The sequence below is a fragment of the Kogia breviceps genome, chromosome 2 (genome assembly GCF_026419965.1).
Source record: "Kogia breviceps isolate mKogBre1 chromosome 2, mKogBre1 haplotype 1, whole genome shotgun sequence".
Classification (NCBI taxonomy): domain Eukaryota; kingdom Metazoa; phylum Chordata; class Mammalia; order Artiodactyla; family Physeteridae; genus Kogia; species Kogia breviceps.
This window is the reverse complement of record NC_081311.1, coordinates 53,704,687-53,722,567: the sequence shown is the minus strand read 5'-3', so window position 1 is coordinate 53,722,567 and position 17,881 is coordinate 53,704,687. Positions and strand designations below refer to the sequence as shown.

The 17,881-nt window shown below is 44.9% G+C and overlaps 1 protein-coding gene across 11 annotated transcripts in view; it reads left to right on the top strand.

The window, feature by feature from the left end:
- Nucleotides 1–7,699: 7,699 nt before the first annotated feature.
- Nucleotides 7,700–17,881, top strand: part of NRG3 (neuregulin 3) — a 1,064,095-nt gene continuing 1,053,913 nt past the window's right edge. For all 11 annotated transcript variants that reach the window (XM_067025241.1, XM_067025240.1, XM_067025235.1 and 8 more), the window contains exon 1: nt 7,700–8,605. In XM_067025241.1, the coding sequence (XP_066881342.1) occupies nt 7,780–8,605 (826 nt within the window). In that variant the 5' untranslated portion in view covers nt 7,700–7,779. The remainder of the gene's footprint in view (nt 8,606–17,881) is intronic.

Below are 17,881 nucleotides of genomic sequence, written 5' to 3'. Positions count from 1 at the left end.
GACACTTAGGTTGCTTCCATGTCCTGGCTATCGTAAATAGAGCTGCAATAAACATTTTGGTACATGACTCTTTTTGACTTATGGTTTTCTCAGGGTATATGCCCAGTAGTGGGATTGCTGGGTCGTATGATAGTTCTATTTTTAGTTTTTTAAGAAACCTCCATACTGTTCTCCATAGTGGCTGTATCAATTTACATTCCCACCAGCAGTGCAAGAGGGTTCCCTTTTCTCCACATCCTCTCCAGCATTTATTGTTTCTAGAGTTTTTGATGATGGCCAATCTGACCGGTCTCACTACCATTTCTGAGCTGCCTACTGCTAACCTCAGCACTAGGCACATCACACGTGGTATGTTTTCAAACGCACAACCACCTCCTGAAAGTCAGATTCAAATCTGACTCCAGAATTTCTGCTCTCTCCTTTACTGAATCTGCTACAGAAAATCAGAGATCGTAGAGCACTTGAAAACTTTCCTAGACTACCAATAATCCTCGGAAGAGGTTCTGGGGAGGGGCATAACTCTAAATTCACACTCTTATCTTATATTCCATTAAATGAAGCAAGGAGGTAGGCCCATGATGGGCACATAAACTACTGTGACTAAAGGTCTCAAGGGCTGGTGCCAAGGCTGTCTGTTCTCAGGCTTCTCTGAATAGCTCGGTGGTGGTGGTGGGGAGGGAGATGATGGTACAGACATAAAGAAAACCAGTGAAGAGTTGTAGGAAATTATCTGATTGTTTTCTCCCTAGAGGGTGTTATGAAAGTCTCATCCCCAAATCTGAGGAAGCAGGATGTAGATTTCCAGAAACAAGGTGAGATGAAGGCAAAATGTTATTTATACCAGTATGAACTCACATCAGCTCTTTCTGGATGTGCAGTTGTATAAAACTGCCTTTCTTAGGAATAATGAAGTTTGAGACAGAGGTGTTTCTTCCTCAGTTATACAGAACCGTTTCAGGGAGCTGGCTTTCTGCATTGTGTCCCTTCTATACCTGGGTTCGCTGATACTCAAGCCAGTCTGGGAGTAGTGAGAAGCTTGTGAATTGCCAAATGGAAGGAATCCTGTTTGCGGTTTGGAGAGAGGGAAAGAGAAAGTGAACTCATGACTTTTGTTTCTGACCACACTGAGAAGACATGTCCTTGAATCTTTCCGAAGCACCATGTCCTCTGCTTGATCAGTGAATTGTCAAGGTGAACTTTCATCTACCAGTCCTCCAATTTCGGATCTGAAGATGATTTCAAAAGAATAGAGTTGTACAGTGAAGTGATCTAAGAAAAATATATCTACCAATGTTTGGGAAAGATAGCAGGGAGAAAAGGTGAAATTATTGACAAAGAAACCCAAAACTAGATAAGACAAATGCTGATGGCAACTCTAGTGCCAAGATAAAGTACCCATGTTGGTACCCTTAAGCAGCGGTCCCCAACCTTTTTGGCACCAGGGACCGGTTTCCTGGAAGACAATTTTTCCATGGCTGGGGCAGGTGGATGCTTCAGGCAGTAATGCGAGCGATGGGGTGTTAAGAGGAGCGCAGATGAAGCTTCACTCGCTCACCCACCGCTCACCTCCTGCTGTGCGGCCCTGTGTGGGCAGTTGGGGACCCCTGCCCTAAAGGACATAAAATTTGAATTCAATGCAAAACAAAAATGACATAGATATCTCCCTGTGACCCTCAGATCCTTCAACACTGAGTTTCCAGCTCATTGTCTACCTCTGCTTCTCCGCTACACTCACTGTACATTCCAACTGGACTCTTAACTGCTGGAGAATGGCTTCATGCCTTCCTGGTATGGCAGAGGCATAAAGTGCCCTCTGCTGCCACAGTCCACATTGGCCATCTCCTGACTTGAGATTCTTGAGGCTTGTGTGTCTATCCCAATCCAATGAGACCTGCCCAAACAGTAGGGGTCTTCTATTAAGCTCTCCAGGACTCCTTTGAGACCCCTCTCACTATACTTGGTGTAATGAGGCTCTGTACTTGCGCTCCTCCGCCTGTGAACTCAGAGCACAGCTTCTGCCAAAGAAGTCCTCTTCACAAAAAATCCCCCCTCAACCTCCGATATGTTGTACCATCTATCCAATTCTTAAAAAATATTTATTTATTTATTTATTTATTTATTTTTGGCTGTGTTGGGTCTTTGTTGTTGCACGCAGGCTTTCTCTAGTCGCCGTAAGCAGGGGCTACTCTTCGTTGCGGTCCGTGTGCTTCTCATTGTTGTGGCTTCTCTTGTTGTGGAGCAAGGGCTCTTGGCGCGCAGGCTTCAGTAGTTGTGGCACGTGGGCTCAGTCGTTGTGGCTTGCAGGCTCTAGTTGTTGTGGCGCACGGGCTGAGTTGCTCCATGGCACGTGGGATCTTCCCGGGCCAGGGCTCGAACACAGGTCGCCTGCATTGGCAGGCCGATTTTTAACTACTGCGCCACCAGTGAAACCCCGTATCTACCCAATTCTTAGTTAACCTATCTTGAAATTTTGGCATTGTCTTTTGGCAACTCCCACTGAAATTTCACATTTATTTTATCTTAGTGCCTCATTCAAAACTTCTAATTTCACCTCCTATTATACAGCATTCAGCATTTCCTAATTCATGAGAGTGCAATTAGGTGCCAGTCTACATACCTTAAATCTGAACATTGTTACATTTTTTTGTGACTAGGATATAGTTGCGGCTGGAAGTTTTTCACCTTTCCAATTTTTGCTTTTTGCTCTGTAGAATTTATATATTATTGTTTGTGTTTATTTATGATATTAGAATATAATGCACAAATCCTTGGAGTCAAGGTGTTGTGAACAGACAGATCCACCAGGGGATTTTTCCAGTACATTGTGAATGAATCCTATGTATAATACATAAAGCTCCCACAAGAAATAAATAAGGTTATTTGTTGAGAACTATGAAGAAAACAATCTGCTTCTCTTTTGAAAAATGGCCACAATGATATACTATGGAATGTGTATCATTATAATAATAGGAGTGGACTAAAGCAAGAGAGAAAAAGGAACATGCAACCATGGGAAGAAGGGTAAACACACTAACCCTTCATAAAGTGTTTACTTCATGAAATGTTTTGAGATATCACATGGCCTACACACATGATTCCAGTGGATATTATGAAGCATATTATGATTCTACAAGCTAGACTGATTTCTGTAGTAACTACATTTATCCAGGGAACCCACAGCTAATAAAAGAGCACCCTATTACTCCTAGGAATGTAAACTCCTCTTGGCCTGAGAGGATGGTAAATAAATTGAGGATGCTGGGATTGAAGAAGAGATGTTCTGTGTACTCACACCAACAAGATATATTCTTTGTGGTCCAAAATGGCATTTCCTATTTCTTTTTTTTTTTCTTTTTTTTTTTTTTTTTGTGGTACGCGGGCCTCTCACTGTTGTGGCCTTTCCCGTTGCGGAGCATAGGCTCCGGACGCTCAGGCTCAGCGGCCATGGCTCACAGGCCCTGCCGCTCCGCGGCATGTGGGATCCTCCCAGACCGGGGCACGAACCCATGTCCCCTGCATCGGCAGGCGGACTCTCAACCACTGCGCCACCAGGGAAGCCCAGCATTTCCTATTTCTTGATAGACTGCATAATTTATCTATTTTGTTTGTTTATTGTCAGTCTCTTCCACTAAAATATAAGTTCCATGAAGGTAAGGAGCTTTGTTTTGTTTTCTGTTGCATCTTCCATGCCTGGCACCTAGTTCCCGGAAGGTTTATATAATGAGTAAGCTAAGAAAAAAGTGTGAAAATATAGGAAGGCAGGTTTTTGACTCAACACAAAGACTTTTAAAATTACCTCTGCACTTGTATACTGTCTGCAGGCTGTGTGGTCTTCAGCAGGAAGTGGTTTCTTCTCTAGAGCTCCAGCTAAATCCAGAGGACTGTTGGCCTGGGATATTTTGGGGGACGACACATTGGAGGTGTTTGGCCACCAGGTTCACTTCCAGCCTTGTGGTTCTAAGGATGGGCCTTTGCCAAGGAATTTACAATGGAGGGAACCCAGGGCAATCATACTGTGTTAATGATGACAACTTATTGAACTTGGGATACAAGAGGTAAGGAGTCAAAGACGGCACTGAGACTCCCAGTCTGGAGATATTGGTGCCACTGAAGGGAAAAACTGTAATTCAACAGAAATGCTGGTTTGTAGGCAAACTTTAAATCATGGTTAGAAATTCTGAATGTAATGTGTTAGTGGATTACACAGGAGACATCCAGAAGGTGATTATATTCAGGCAGATATGGAGCTCAGGAGAGGCTGAGTTATGTCATTCCCATTTGTTAGAAAAATCCACACCCCTCTCTATAGTAGGTAGAGATATCCAAGAAAAGTATGAGTAACTCTTCCCTAATAGGTCATGCATATCCATTTTTATGAAATAATTAGCCTCAGTATTAAAAAACATAGAACAATTTTCAGATCATTGTATCAGAAGAACAAGAATGTTCCTTGAAAGTTGTAATCTGTATTTTGATTGAGGACCATATAGTGTATTTTGAAAAGCTTTATTTAGACTATGTGATAACTTAATACATACTAATAAAACTGGTTTCTGATGTGTTTTAAAAATCGTGTTTAAAAGATGCCATCAGTGAATAGTATATTTAGCTATAAAATTTTATATTATACAGAATGTAGGTATTATAGTTTCATTTCCTAGATGAGAAAAACAGAGACCCAGAGTGACTTTATTGCTTATAGAGCTCAAACTTGAATCCCTGTCTTCAGAGCCTGAGTGAGAAGCTCTTTCTCCAACATTCTGCTTCAGCGAGCTGTGAGTCACCAGACTGAGACTCCGCCCTACCATGGGACTGATCAGCTGGCTGCTCATTGGCAGTGAGAATGTCTACCACTTGTCCTTGACTCAGTTGTGGATCCCCCCGCCCCCAATTCTAGTTGCCGTGCTTACCGCCTGCTACCAGGGAGCCTCATGCTAAAACTGCAAGTTAATGATGACTGTACCAGCCAGTTTCTTGGATGGGCTGATAAAACCCGCTCCCCAATACAAGGCTATCGAAGCAATAGGTCCTTTTTTTTTTTTTTTTTTTTTCCTTCGACTAGTGATAATGTTCACTGCGAGAGCAGCTAATGGGTAGTCAAGTGCAGAGGCTTGGGATCTGGGAGAAAATGAGCTGAACAGGGAACCATGAACAAGCTGTTAAAGCCAAGTGGAAATGAGAAGTGGGGGTAATTTGGAAAGGTAGATGAAGAAGGCATTGGGGAGCACTGAGACAACACGGGGTTAGTTTTGTGCGAATGTAGTTTCAGGGGAGCATTTGCCCAGCTGCAGCATTACAGCATCCCTTTTTGTACACTGGATTTATTTCAGTGGGGAAGGAAGAAGGGAGGGGCCATAGGAATAATGGGGGGCGGCAATGAATTAGGAATGTTTTGGAAAAGTAATTTTCTGTCTTATATACTCGACAACAGCACCTGCTATAATTTCACAATATTTTGTGTGAAAGCTAACCTTTATTTGCTATACAGGAAAGGTTGGCCAGTTACTGCCCAGCACTCGCAGAAGGTAGAGATTGGGTCAATTTTTACTTAAGAGGACTGTGCCTTGCACTGGAAAGCTGAAGGAATATAGATTCAAGGGCTTGTGGCATTTTTTTCACTCGCAATTTTTGGAACCATAATTTAGTACTACTGGATTAGGGCATGTTCTATCAAACTAAGAATCAAAAGCTTTCCTATGGGGAAAGTATTAATGTTATAGCTGAAAGAGGTGACAGCCGAATTACTGCCATCAAAAATAATTTATTAACCGTGTCTGTGCGAAATACTCTGGTAGGCACCAAATCCCAGGGGCTTCCTGTTTCAATACATCCTTCTCTCTTTGCAGTCTTTTCAGTGTACCATTCGGCTCTTCACCTGTGAATAAAATGGATACCTCAAAAACTTCCGTCTTTGGGGACACCATTACAGGCCAAGAGAACGCTGTTTTCATCATCAGCGCCAATCATACAGAGCAGGGAAGGTGTATTAGGAGGCTGCCATCCTCAAACTCTCTTTCTTGGAGTTTGTAAAACATCTTTCCGGTTTCCACTTTAGATCAGGAAATCTGGGAAGAGTCGACTAGAGAGGTTTTTGCACCATCAGCATAAACCACGCTGATGCTGGCTCTTTACCCCTTCATCCTTCCTTCTTAGGCCGGTCCCCTAGTCCCTCAGGCGGGTCCCACACTGCACCTGAGATATAGGTACACAGGTGCCTCTCTACACAAAGGAAGAGAAAGGAAAGAATTTTAGATACCAACCCAAATCATTTTAAATGTTACCTCTCACAATCAGTTACCTTGTGATGTGTGCATCTACATTTAAAGACAATGCTTTTTAAAAAGGTAAGTTAGCACAAGTCGGCTAAGAAGTTATCTGCCGGGTGTAATTGCACAAAGGTCTGTTTCACCAGCATCTCTCTTAGCAAGTCGGAGGGAACGGGCTCTCGATCCAGCAGCGCCCGCTGCCAGGCGGGGAAGCGCACAGACACACCCCGCACGCGCACACGCCCCTGCTCTCTCGCCCCGCAGCTTCAGTCTCTGACCCCACTGCATCCACACAGGAAAGGGGCTCACAATCGGTGGGTCGGGAGCTGCTTTTGCCACACACTTCCAAGCGAGCGTTTGCTTGGATCATTTATCTTGTACGCGTTAAGAAACCACCATTAGGTGTTGGGGGGAGGCGCTACTGTGCCTGAAGCCCAGCCAGTCCGTAGCAGCTCCGCGCACACCGCACCCGCCTGGCTGCCAGCGCCCGCCTGGAGTCGCCTCCCGCCCGGGGTCCCGGTTCCCCCGGATCCCGGACGCAGTGTCTCGTTTCACGTCTCCCCCTTCAAGTGCGACCGGGCAGGGGCACCGGGCCGTGCTTTTGAATCTTCTGCGGCTTGCGGGGTTCCCTCCGCGGCGGGTCGGACAGCACCCGCCGCGGGCGCCCAGTGCGTCCCCGGCCCCGGGCTCGCGGCGGCGGCGGCGCAGCTCGCTGGAGTTTGACTCTCGTGCAGCGGCGCCAGCGCGGAGTCTCAGGCGGCGGGAGCTAGGCGAGCCCGGCCGCTTGCCCTCCGCACTGCGCTCGGATTGGTCTCTCCCAGACAGTGCTAGCCGAGGGTTGGCTGTGGGCCGGCTGAAGAACAGGTGCACCTTACCGCCCGGACTCGCGGAGCAGCCGCCGAGAAACGCGGCGCTGCGGGCCCGGTGAGCGGCGGCGGCCAGGCCGGCCCCCCTGTGTCGGAATGCGGCTCTCTGGCGCCTGGCGTTCCGCGGCCGGCTCGCTCAGCCCCTGAAGGCGGCGCGAGGCCCAGGGGCGGCGCGGGCGGGCGCCCCGGGGAGCCGGCCGGGTGCGGCGCCCCGAGGATGCCAGCGCGGCTGGAGCGCATGCAGGCGGCGGGCGGCGGCAGCAGCAGCAGCAGCAGCAGACGACGCGGGGCCCCGGCGCGCAGGAGGCCGCCTGCCGTGCTGCAGACGCGCCCCGCAGCTCCCTGACCGGTCGGCGGCGCAGGGGGCCAGTCTAGCCCCTCTTCCGAGCTCATCGCCGCCACCTTCCCGGCTCCCCTCCCCGGCCCGCGTCCCCTCCCCCGCTCCTCTCCTCCCCGCCCGCCGCCCGCCTCTCGGGGGGAGGGGCGTGGGGGCAGGGAGCCGATTTGCATGCGGCCGCCGCGGCCGCTGCCTGCGCCCGAGCCCGCCGCCGCCGCCGCCGCCGGAGCCCGCGCCTGCGCCCGGCCCGCGCGGCCCCATGCCTCTGGCGCGGCCCTCGGGGGGGCGAAGGTGAAGACCGGCTCCTAGGATGAGTGAAGGGGCGGCCGCTGCCTCGCCACCTGGAGCCGCTTCGGCAGCCGCCGCCTCGGCCGAGGAGGGCACCGCGGCGGCTGTGGCTGCGGCGGCGGCGGCGGGCGGGGGCCCGGACGGCGGCGGCGAAGGGGCGGCCGAGCCCCCCCGGGAGTTACGCTGTAGCGACTGCATCGTGTGGAACCGGCAGCAGACGTGGCTGTGCGTGGTGCCTCTGTTCATCGGCTTCATCGGCCTGGGGCTCAGCCTCATGCTGCTCAAATGGATCGTGGTGGGCTCCGTCAAGGAATACGTGCCCACCGACCTGGTGGATTCCAAGGGGATGGGCCAGGACCCCTTCTTCCTCTCCAAGCCCAGCTCCTTTCCCAAGGCCATGGAGACCACCACCACGACCACTTCCACCACGTCTCCAGCCACCTCCGCCGGCGGCGCTGCCTCTTCCAGGACGCCCAACCGGATTAGCACCCGGCTGACCACCATCACGCGGGCGCCCACTCGCTTCCCCGGGCAGCGGGTGCCCATCCGGGCCAGCCCGCGCTCCACCACGGCACGGAACACTGCGGCCCCCTCGACGGTTTTGTCCACGACAGCCCCTTTCTTCGGTAGCAGCACTCCGGGCTCCCGACCCCCTGTGCCAGGAGCCCCCAGTACCCCGGCCATGCCCTCCTGGCCCACTGCGGCATACGCTACCTCCTCCTACCTTCATGATTCTACTCCCTCCTGGACCCTGTCTCCCTTTCAGGATGCTGCCTCCTCCTCTTCCTCCTCCTCGTCTTCCTCCTCTACCACCACCACGCCAGAAACTAGCACCAGCCCCAAATTTCGTAAGTAAACACTGTGTTTGAACTCTGATTTACTGCTGAGTGTCCATTCTGCCCTCCTGCTGTCCTTTCCCCTCGCCAACGCCTGCTGTCTTCTAGCATCCTTCACCCCCCCCCCCCATTCCAGGTTTGGAACATGGAGTGAGAGAATTAAAACTGGCCACAAGGGAGGGAAAAGGTGCCGGCCTTTCTCTCTGTGTGTGTGTGCGTGGGGGTAGGGGTGGTGTGAAGCAGAGGGAGATTGTCAGCCAAGCTCCACGGGCCCTACTTCAGCGGGTCCCAAATGAGAACTAACTCCCTTCAAGGGGTTAAAGCGAGTGCAGACCTGCTGGCGAGCTCTGGGATCCGGCTCCTGATGAGAGCTGGGGAGGGAGGGAGGAAGGAGGAAGGAAGGAGGGAGGGAGGGGAGGGGGAGGGGGAGTGGGAGTGGGAGTGGGAGGGAGTGGGGAGGGAGGGCCTTCCCAAAAGCACTGAGCCCTTTCCCCGCCCGTGGGAAGGAGAGAAAGAAAAGCACATGTAAATCGACCGACGTTAAACCACGGAGGGAAGTTGTATCCATGTGGGGGTGGGCTGGGGTGTGTGTGTGATGATTTGATGGAGACGTTGGTACAGTGAAACTGTAGACACTTCCAGCAGCCCTGACCCGGGCAGGGACCAGGAAGGGTTAATTAGAAGCCATTGTGGGAGGTAGGGAAAGGAGGCGATCCAAGGCGGAGGACTAAACTGATCACCTCCTACCCTGCCCATGGCCATTCCAAGGTGTAGAAACGGATTCTGTGGCCGCCGAGACTGAGTTAACTAGGGGGAATTATGAAGGGAGCCCTGCAGAGCTGCTGCCTCTAGGGTCCTGACGGAGGAGTTTTTTCAGCTCTGCCAAGCATTTGCTTTGTTCGTTCCCCAAAGGTGGAGTGTGAACCTCGTCTCCCCTCCCTATATGCCTGAAACATTTAGGCAAAATGGGACAGAGTTCTGTGCACTCAAGGGTGAGAAAATCAACTCATTTGAAACAGGTCACTCTTTGAATGTAGCTTCTTCACCCTTGGCTCAGTTGCTGCCACTTACTGGCCAGTTTCCCCAAGCATGATAGCTTTCTATCTGTCTAGAAGGTGTGTATTTTCTCTGTACCTTTATAAATGTTTTAGATGACTAATTGACCTCCCAGCACCCTGCCACCACCCCACCTTGTTCTTATTATAAGGAAATTTTAGGAAGGTTCTTAATCTGACTATCAATCAGGATCTGAGAGCAGTTTGTGCAACCTGTGAAGGTTATTTCGGACAAACCCCCAGCCTGCCAGTTCAAGTTCTGTGCAAGGCTTTCCTCCAAAAACTGCCTGGTTATGCCTTCTTTATACTGTATTTCTGTTTTGAGCCATAACATCTGGAGGGGAAGGAAGACTGCTCATCATTAACTCTTGAGTAGGAATACCAAGCTTTCAGTCATCTGGGAATTTTTCATTTCTCTGACCTGTGGTCTTAGCTGGGGTGTTATTTAATCCTTGAAACTTTTTTGGTTTTGGATTTGTTGTATTTGTGGCTAAAGTCCAAGGAGAGATATTCCTTATGCTTTTACTCTGCTTTGGAAAAAAAATAGGCTAAAAGATAAATTGAGAGGCAGATAGGAGAGGGGAAGGGAGGGAATCTGCCACAAACCAGAATGGAAGTCAAACTGGTAACTTGCTGCTTCTCTCTCCTTTGGCTGAAGCAGTCATTTTTGAGAGCACATTTTCTCAGGAGGTGTGTAGAGGTTTCTCTCAACAAATCTAGCTGCTTGAGTTTTGTGGATGAGTAAAGGATGTGCAAGTGTATGTGCGAACATATTCAATGGATTGAAAATAGATGCGTTTATCTTGAAGACCCCAGGTTTTTAATCTTTTCTTTTGTTACAGTTGATATGAATAATGGAGCGTGGATGTACTTCTCAGCCTTGTGTGGGTGTTGGGGGGCTTGCATATGGGGGGATATTTCATTTTCTTTCTGAATTGATTTCCTTTCCATTCCAGAGGTCTTTAAAGAAAAACCCAAGGTAATTATTTTCTACCCCTCCATGCTCCGTTCCTACATTCTGTGGAAGGGAATGGCAGCCTGTTTAATAAATAATGATTATTGACACAGCTCTCAGCCCCAAGGAAAAGGGTGGTGGTGGTGGGGGGAGAATCTGTAAATGGTATCAATGTTCATTTAGACATAGAAGCAGTATTTGTTTTATGTGTATCTGAGGTTCAGCTCTTGCTCTTTTTAAAACCTTCAACAAGGAGTTGAATTAAGGGATTTGCAAGTATGCAAATCCAGCAGAAACTGACCTGGTTTGCCTATATCAACAAGGGAAATTGTAATGAAAGGAAGACTATGTAGTTTCCATAAAAGATGAGTTTAAATAGGTAGGTTGTATGGTTATTTAAAGAAAAAGGATAGTTTAAGTATTTTTTTGAGTCCAAGATTGTAGGATGATTAACAAAAGGAAATAAAGATTTCATTTGAGGGATCATCAGCACTGCTGAAAAATGGGCTGAATATCTTGCATTTATATTTTTCACTTGTTTCGATTATGTCACCAAAGTTCCCAGGAGAGAAATTCCCCCACTTTTTTTCCTAGCTCCTACTTCCAGACTTAAGTAGATTTTTTTTCTTTTCTTTTTTTTTAAGTGAAAGGCATGGATTGTGTTGTAGCACCTGAGAACAACTAAGAATGATGCTTTTTTTTTTTTTCCCCTTGAGACTAACTCACCAATTCTTTAATTGCCAGGGTCTATGCTTTTAAATTGAACACAAGGCGTATAGAATGAATGTCTTTGTGTTCATCTTAGGTCAGTCAGAAGGATCCTGTCTGTAAAGGTAGCACAGCTGTTTGGAGTTGAAGAGGCTGGTTCACTGTAGAATAAACACCCTTGCTAATGGGTAATAGGTTTTTTGCAAGCAAAAGCTATATTTGCTGTGGGAAGGCCCAGTTAGGAGACTTTCTAATTTTCTGTAGGTTTAAAGGCAAAGAAAGATTGAATTTGCAAAGGCAGGGGGAGGAGAAGAGGGGTTTGGAAGTTGACTCTTCTCATCCTGCAACCTTCAGAACATGAGCCAGACCAAAACTTGCTTTTGTGTTACTGGAGTCTCTTGGGTTCCCAAATAGTTGCCCAGGACTTGCCTTTCCTTCAGATACTTTAAAAACAAATATCTTGAACATACTGCCTTTAAGAGATTATTTCCCCCCAAATGTCTTTGAAGCATTTTACAGCTGTAAGTGTAGGGTTAGTTTACACATTTTTTAGTCCAAAGGGAGGTTTACTGCAGACAGTAGAGGAACAGTGATTTTGACCAGTGTGTAAGCAACCTTTTACAGCACATTGAATTGTATTTTCAGACTTGAAAGGCATATGCACATGTAAAATGTTGTCAGTGCACATGTGGATTGTTATTTTACTCAGCAGAAAGCACTGTTTAACAGATAGAAGACCAGAGTCCTTGGCTAAATTCAAGTACTAAAGACAAGGCCACTTTCAGTGGGTTATTCTTTGGGTCATATTTGGAAGGGATATAGCTAATTCCAACGAGTAAGATCACAAATCTTGAATAATGTATTTAGTAAAGAAATAAAGTGTATCATTGATGTTTAAACATGGTAGGGTGATAATTTTAGTATAACCAAATCTACTTAAATCAAACTTTACCCAGTCAAACTTATAATTTTGAAGAGTTCCATTGATAACATTGACAATTTTCTTATCTATCCTCTTTCTTTTTATAAATTTATTTATTTATTTATTTTTGGCTACGTTGGGTCTTTGTTGCTGGGCTCAGGCTTTCTCTAGTTGAGGCGAGCGGGGGCTACTCTTCATTGTGGTGTGCGGGCTTCTCATTGAGGTGGCTTCTCTTGTTGTGGAGCACGGGTTCTAGGCACATGGTCTTCCGTAGTTGTGGCACGTGGGCTCAGTAGTTGTGGCACGCGGGCTCAGTAGTTGTAGCTCGCGGGCTCTAGAGCGCAGGCTCAGTAGTTGTGGCACACGGGCTTAGTTGCTCCGCGGCATGTGGGATCTTCCGGGACCAGAGCTCGAACCCTTGTCCCCTGAACTGGAAGGCGGATTCTTAACCACTGTGCCCCCAAGGGAAGCCCTTATCTATTCTTTTTAAACATCTTCAGTCTTTCAGTAAAATTACTCTGAGCTGCTTTATAAGCAGCCTCAGGTATAATTTGTTTAAAAAAAGTTACTCCTGTGTTGTCTTCTATCTATTGATACATGAATCGAGTCCTTCAGAGGAATTCCAACATAGAAAGAACTGACCCCAATCATGTGTGGTAGCCAAAGTGAGAGGATTCAGAGTTCGAGGTCAATATTTCTTATGAAATCCAGTTGAGAGCTTTTTTTATGAGCACATGCTGCAGCCTGAGTTTGTTTTGATTTCCTTTGGCCTTAAATACAGGATTACGAGGCTTTTCTGCTTTAGTCAATTATACTGTACATTTTACTCTTCAGACACTTACCGTTTGCTTCATGATCCTAACAGGAAAAAAAGGGGGGGAGGGGTGTGGGCATAGAATCGGCAAGGCTCTTTTTAGAACGTTGTTAATTTGGTCTCAGTGCCTTAAGGCTGTGGTTTAAGCCTTCCTCCTCCGCTCCTCGTGACTGAGCTAGAAGGGGTTGGCAGTGCTAATTGAGAGCTCCTTTTTCATGCTTGATTGGTGAATCCAGCCACCTTTGTATCTGTGCAATTTCCCGGACAGCCTTTTTTTTTTTTTTTTTTTTTTAACACAGTGTTGATCCACATATTTGTCAGAAAGAAAAACAAACAAACAAAAAAAGCTTTAAAAAAGCTGGCGTGTGGCAGCTTCTCTCTGTTCCTAAAGAAACCAACTTTTCTAATCTAGGTTGAGCCATAAGCAAGAGTGTCGGTGCAGAGTTTGAAAGCAGTGCTGTCCTGGGAGGTCTAGTGTTTGGAGGAACAAGATCTCTCTGCCCCCTGGCATACTCTCCTGGCTCTTTCCCCTCTACACAGCACAGTGAGAAGGATGATTTTCAGCTCCCTTCTTAGGTAGAAACTCTTTCTTCATAACCTCTCCTATCCAGTGCCAAACATATCTCAATATTCTATCTCAGGTGTCAAAAATGGAACGTGAAAGTTGGCCCTGGAATATGTAAGAGCAAGGAAAGAGCCATAAATCTAAGTCTGTAAAATGCATTTGAATTGCTTGTGAATAGAACTGAAATTCATTTTTCTCCCTTTGAATCTGTTTTTATCTTCAGACTTTTGTGTTGGGTGAGGCACAGAGCTGGTGCTGCCTTGGCAAATACCACTGAAACATTTTTGGATCCTAAAAATTTTACTTGTCTACACCCAAAAAAATGTTTCCTCCAGAACCATGTACATATGGAAGGCAGGATGGAGGAATAGACTCAGTTTAAAGCTTTGTAATATCAGGATGAAAATGTACCTAAATCCATTCATGTGATTATTAATGAAAGTAGTAGGACACATGGTTTGTTTGGTTTTCCATTTTCACCACTTTTTCTCTGAGGACTTCAGGTACTTCTACCTTACCCAGTCTTTTATAGAATTTGATCTACATGGCTCTCTCTGAAGACCCCTTACAAACTTTTGATTATTTTATTTTAACCCTTATCTCTTAGCTTATATTATAAGCAGTAGTCATTAAAAGAAATTTTCGTAGATATTGTTAACATTGCCTTGTCATTTCAAGTTGTTTTAAAAGTCAACCTTTTTGCTAAGACATGTTAGACTAAGTTGATGTAGAATGTTCAGAAAAAAAACTACCCATTTATGCAATTGAGTTATTAAATTGTCTTGGTGTTTTATTTTTTAATTAAAAAACATTTTTTTTGAAGATTCCAAACACTTGGTGGAAGACTAATGGCCATTTATTATCCCACATATATTGATTTACAAATCATACTAATTTTGGCAGTACTTATCTGATTCCATAAAACAATTGTATCATTGAATATGCGCTATTATATACATTCATATAGTTATGTTTTTGTAATGTCATGTTTTGATTTTTAAATTTATTTTAATGAATTTTTATTAAACCCTGATTTGGGGTATTACTATGCTTGTAGTTAGTTAATTTAAAAAGTCTATAAAAGTAATGGTTTAAAAAACAGAAAATTAAAATAAAACTTCAAATGTATACTACATTCATTCTTCCCATATCTTGGACATAGGCGTTTTTTTGAATGTGTCTCTTAGTTTGAACTTAGCGTCCTTTTCTTTTTCTTTTCCATAAGCCACACCTCTAATTTCTTGTTTCTTCTTCAAAGACACTGGTGAAGGAATTTTAACCCAGATTTTTCATAGATACTATAATATTCCCCGTGCCCTGGAAATCTTTTATAGTTTTTTTTCTTTTACAGTTTTCTTGCCCATATAATTCAAAGTAATTTTCTTCCTTCCTTCCTTCCTTCCTTCCTTCCTTCCTTCCTTCTTTCCTTCCTTCCTTCCTTCCTTCCTTCCTTCCTTCCTTCCTTCCTTCCTTCCTTCCTTCCTTCCTTTCTCTCTCTCCCTCCCTCCCTCCCTCCCTCCCTCCCTCTTTCTTTCTTTCTATAACTCACCGTTTGGAGTTTCTTCACAGCATTCAGCTATGTTTTAATAGAAATTACAGTTATCTTTCATTTCTACAATCATATATCATTGGCTTACATAAAATTTAACTAAATTACATAATCGCAATAAGAACAACTGATATAAACAGGTTTGTTACCCCCACTGAGTGTTGGTAAGCATACAACCCAAAAGTAGTTTACAGAGGTGTGCAGGCTTCCTTCAGGTTTGCCTGCTGGCTGTGACCTTCTCACAGTGCAGTGGCCCTGACAGTGTCCATCACACTGGAGGAGTGGTGACAGCAAGCTGGCTCAGGATTAGGAAAGTGCCTCCTTTGTAGGTAATAGTATTGAAAATGTAAGTCAGTCATGACCATATATTTCAGGAACTTTAGTGGGCAGATGACAACATTTGGTATAGAAAGAAAAAAAACCAAAAAACCTGTAGCCTTGAATACCATGATAACTGTGCAACCTCAAAGAACCAGTTTATTCTCTCTGAACTTTAACTTCCTCCTCTGGGATAATGAGGGGTGATGATAATAACCTTCTTCGTATACCACTTCTAAAAGAGCTTATAAGCTGCAAACACTAAAACAGCTTATAAGCTGTTTTTATGTCAAGAGAAATGGGAAATGGATAGACTAGGTATTTTCATCCCAAACCACATCAGGCCATTGAATTCAGTTGAAATATTGGAGCTAGTTTGCTATATCTAGCTTGAGGGATCTTCCATCACAATGAGGGATGATTATTCTTGCATGCCCTTGGATCTCTCCTGTATTCCTCTCTGATACCCTGACACACGCAACAGAATATGGTGTGGAAATCTCCCTCAAATCACCTTGGAAGTTTAATCACAAACTGGAGCCCACCATTTCTCATCCTTTGCTTGGTAGATGGTTTTGTAGTCTGTTTTGCACATATGCTTCTCAAAGAGAGGAACTGAAATTTGGGAGAAAATGAGTGAGATTGTTGAATTATAATTATCTGGAAATTTGAAATCCGCAAAAATCTGAAGATTTTTGATGAAAGAAAGGATGCCCTTATGGTTCCTTTTAGTTCCATTCCCACACTGTCTTATTGTCACTGAATCTTTGGAGTTTGGAGAGAACTTTAGTAAAAATGGGTCATGTCTACATTGCATTCCCTTCCCTCTCTTAATTGAAGAGTTACTGTGGTTTAGGTTCTGGAGGATTAATGGCTTGACTGTGCCCATCAAAGAGCTCTTTTAGATGTATGCTTTTGTCCTTCAGGGAACTTGAATATTAACATTTTGAAAACATCTTGCTTCAAGTCTGTGTTTTTCAGAAACTTCATCCTGAATTATATTTTAAAGTATTACTTCTTTTTGTTATGAGCCTTTATTTTTCAAGACATGTTGGTGATTATACATAAATCATAGATTGCCATTCCCAGGCATAAAAAGAGGCTAGTCAGAAACAAGCCTGTAAACTGAATTCAGAATTTAGTTTAATAATAGAAGTTCAGCGGCTTCCAATGATAAGATTTTGTCTTTGAGGACTTTTCCTAGAAGTGATAGTATGTATCATGGATGCAATATACACTGTAAGAGCAAGAAAAAAATCTTCTGAATCTATGCAACTACTTTAGCAGTAATACATTACAGCCAGGGTTATGAGAAGAGAATTTTTATGCTAAGCATTTGATAAGAATTCTTGAACATATTAGCCTGCTCCATAAGATACCCTTCCCGTGACTCCATATGACCTTTGGCCTGATCTTCCAGTGAATTGCCAGGGAGTTAGAATTTCACTAAGAGAAAATCACACCCTTATCATCATTTTGGGTTCAGACTCTAATTGATTTCTGTGCCCTGAATTTTACTTTTAGACATGGGGAATAATTCTTCACAGAATCTCAGTCTTGGAAGGGGCTTGAGAATTTAGGTAATAACTAGACCTGCCATTTGTCGAGTTTTACTACTATGTGCTAGGAGGGTCCACACTTTACATACTTTGTCTTATTTATTTATTGAAACAAGGATTAAAAGACAGGCATTTAGGCCTGTAGCCTAGTCTGATTATCTAAATTATGCAGGTAATCGAGCTGGGCTTAGATTGGTTATATAATTTGCCTAGGACACGTGTAAGTGGCATAGTTTGAAGAATCGGGAAGATGGGAAGATGATTTTATAGGTAATCTCTTCCCACTTTAAATCCTAAGGCATTGACACAGTGTTGATATATCTATGTATATTACCTGTTTCAAGCCCCTAGCTCATAGCCAGTGATGTTTGCCATTATAAACTGAATAAATGGCACATCTGCTCATACCTGTTCTTTGCTATAGTAAAGAGAGCCTTTAATAACCAGAGAAATTTCCCTGGTTTCCAGTACAAGGAGAAATTTAGGGAGATGGTTCAACAAAAGATAAAGAATGTGTTCTTCTAAACTTCTATTCCTTGATCTTCTTAACTCTATTTCCTCCTGTGGCTGCTTATAGGTGATTCAATAGAACAGTGACAGAAAACAGTTACAGACTCCATTTCTCTACTTCCTGAAATCTAGCCAAAATTGTCTTCTCTGCTCATTCTAAACTTGCTTTGGATTGCAGTAGTAGTTACTGCATCGTATGCTGAGAGTGGCCTGTGGAAACGTGTCAGGGAACATTTGGAGTAATAGCCTAGAGGTTCTCCTGACCTTAAAATACCAACCCTACCAAGTAAATGTTGGGTGTTGCATGTGTGCAGTGTTTCCTGCAGAGCGTCT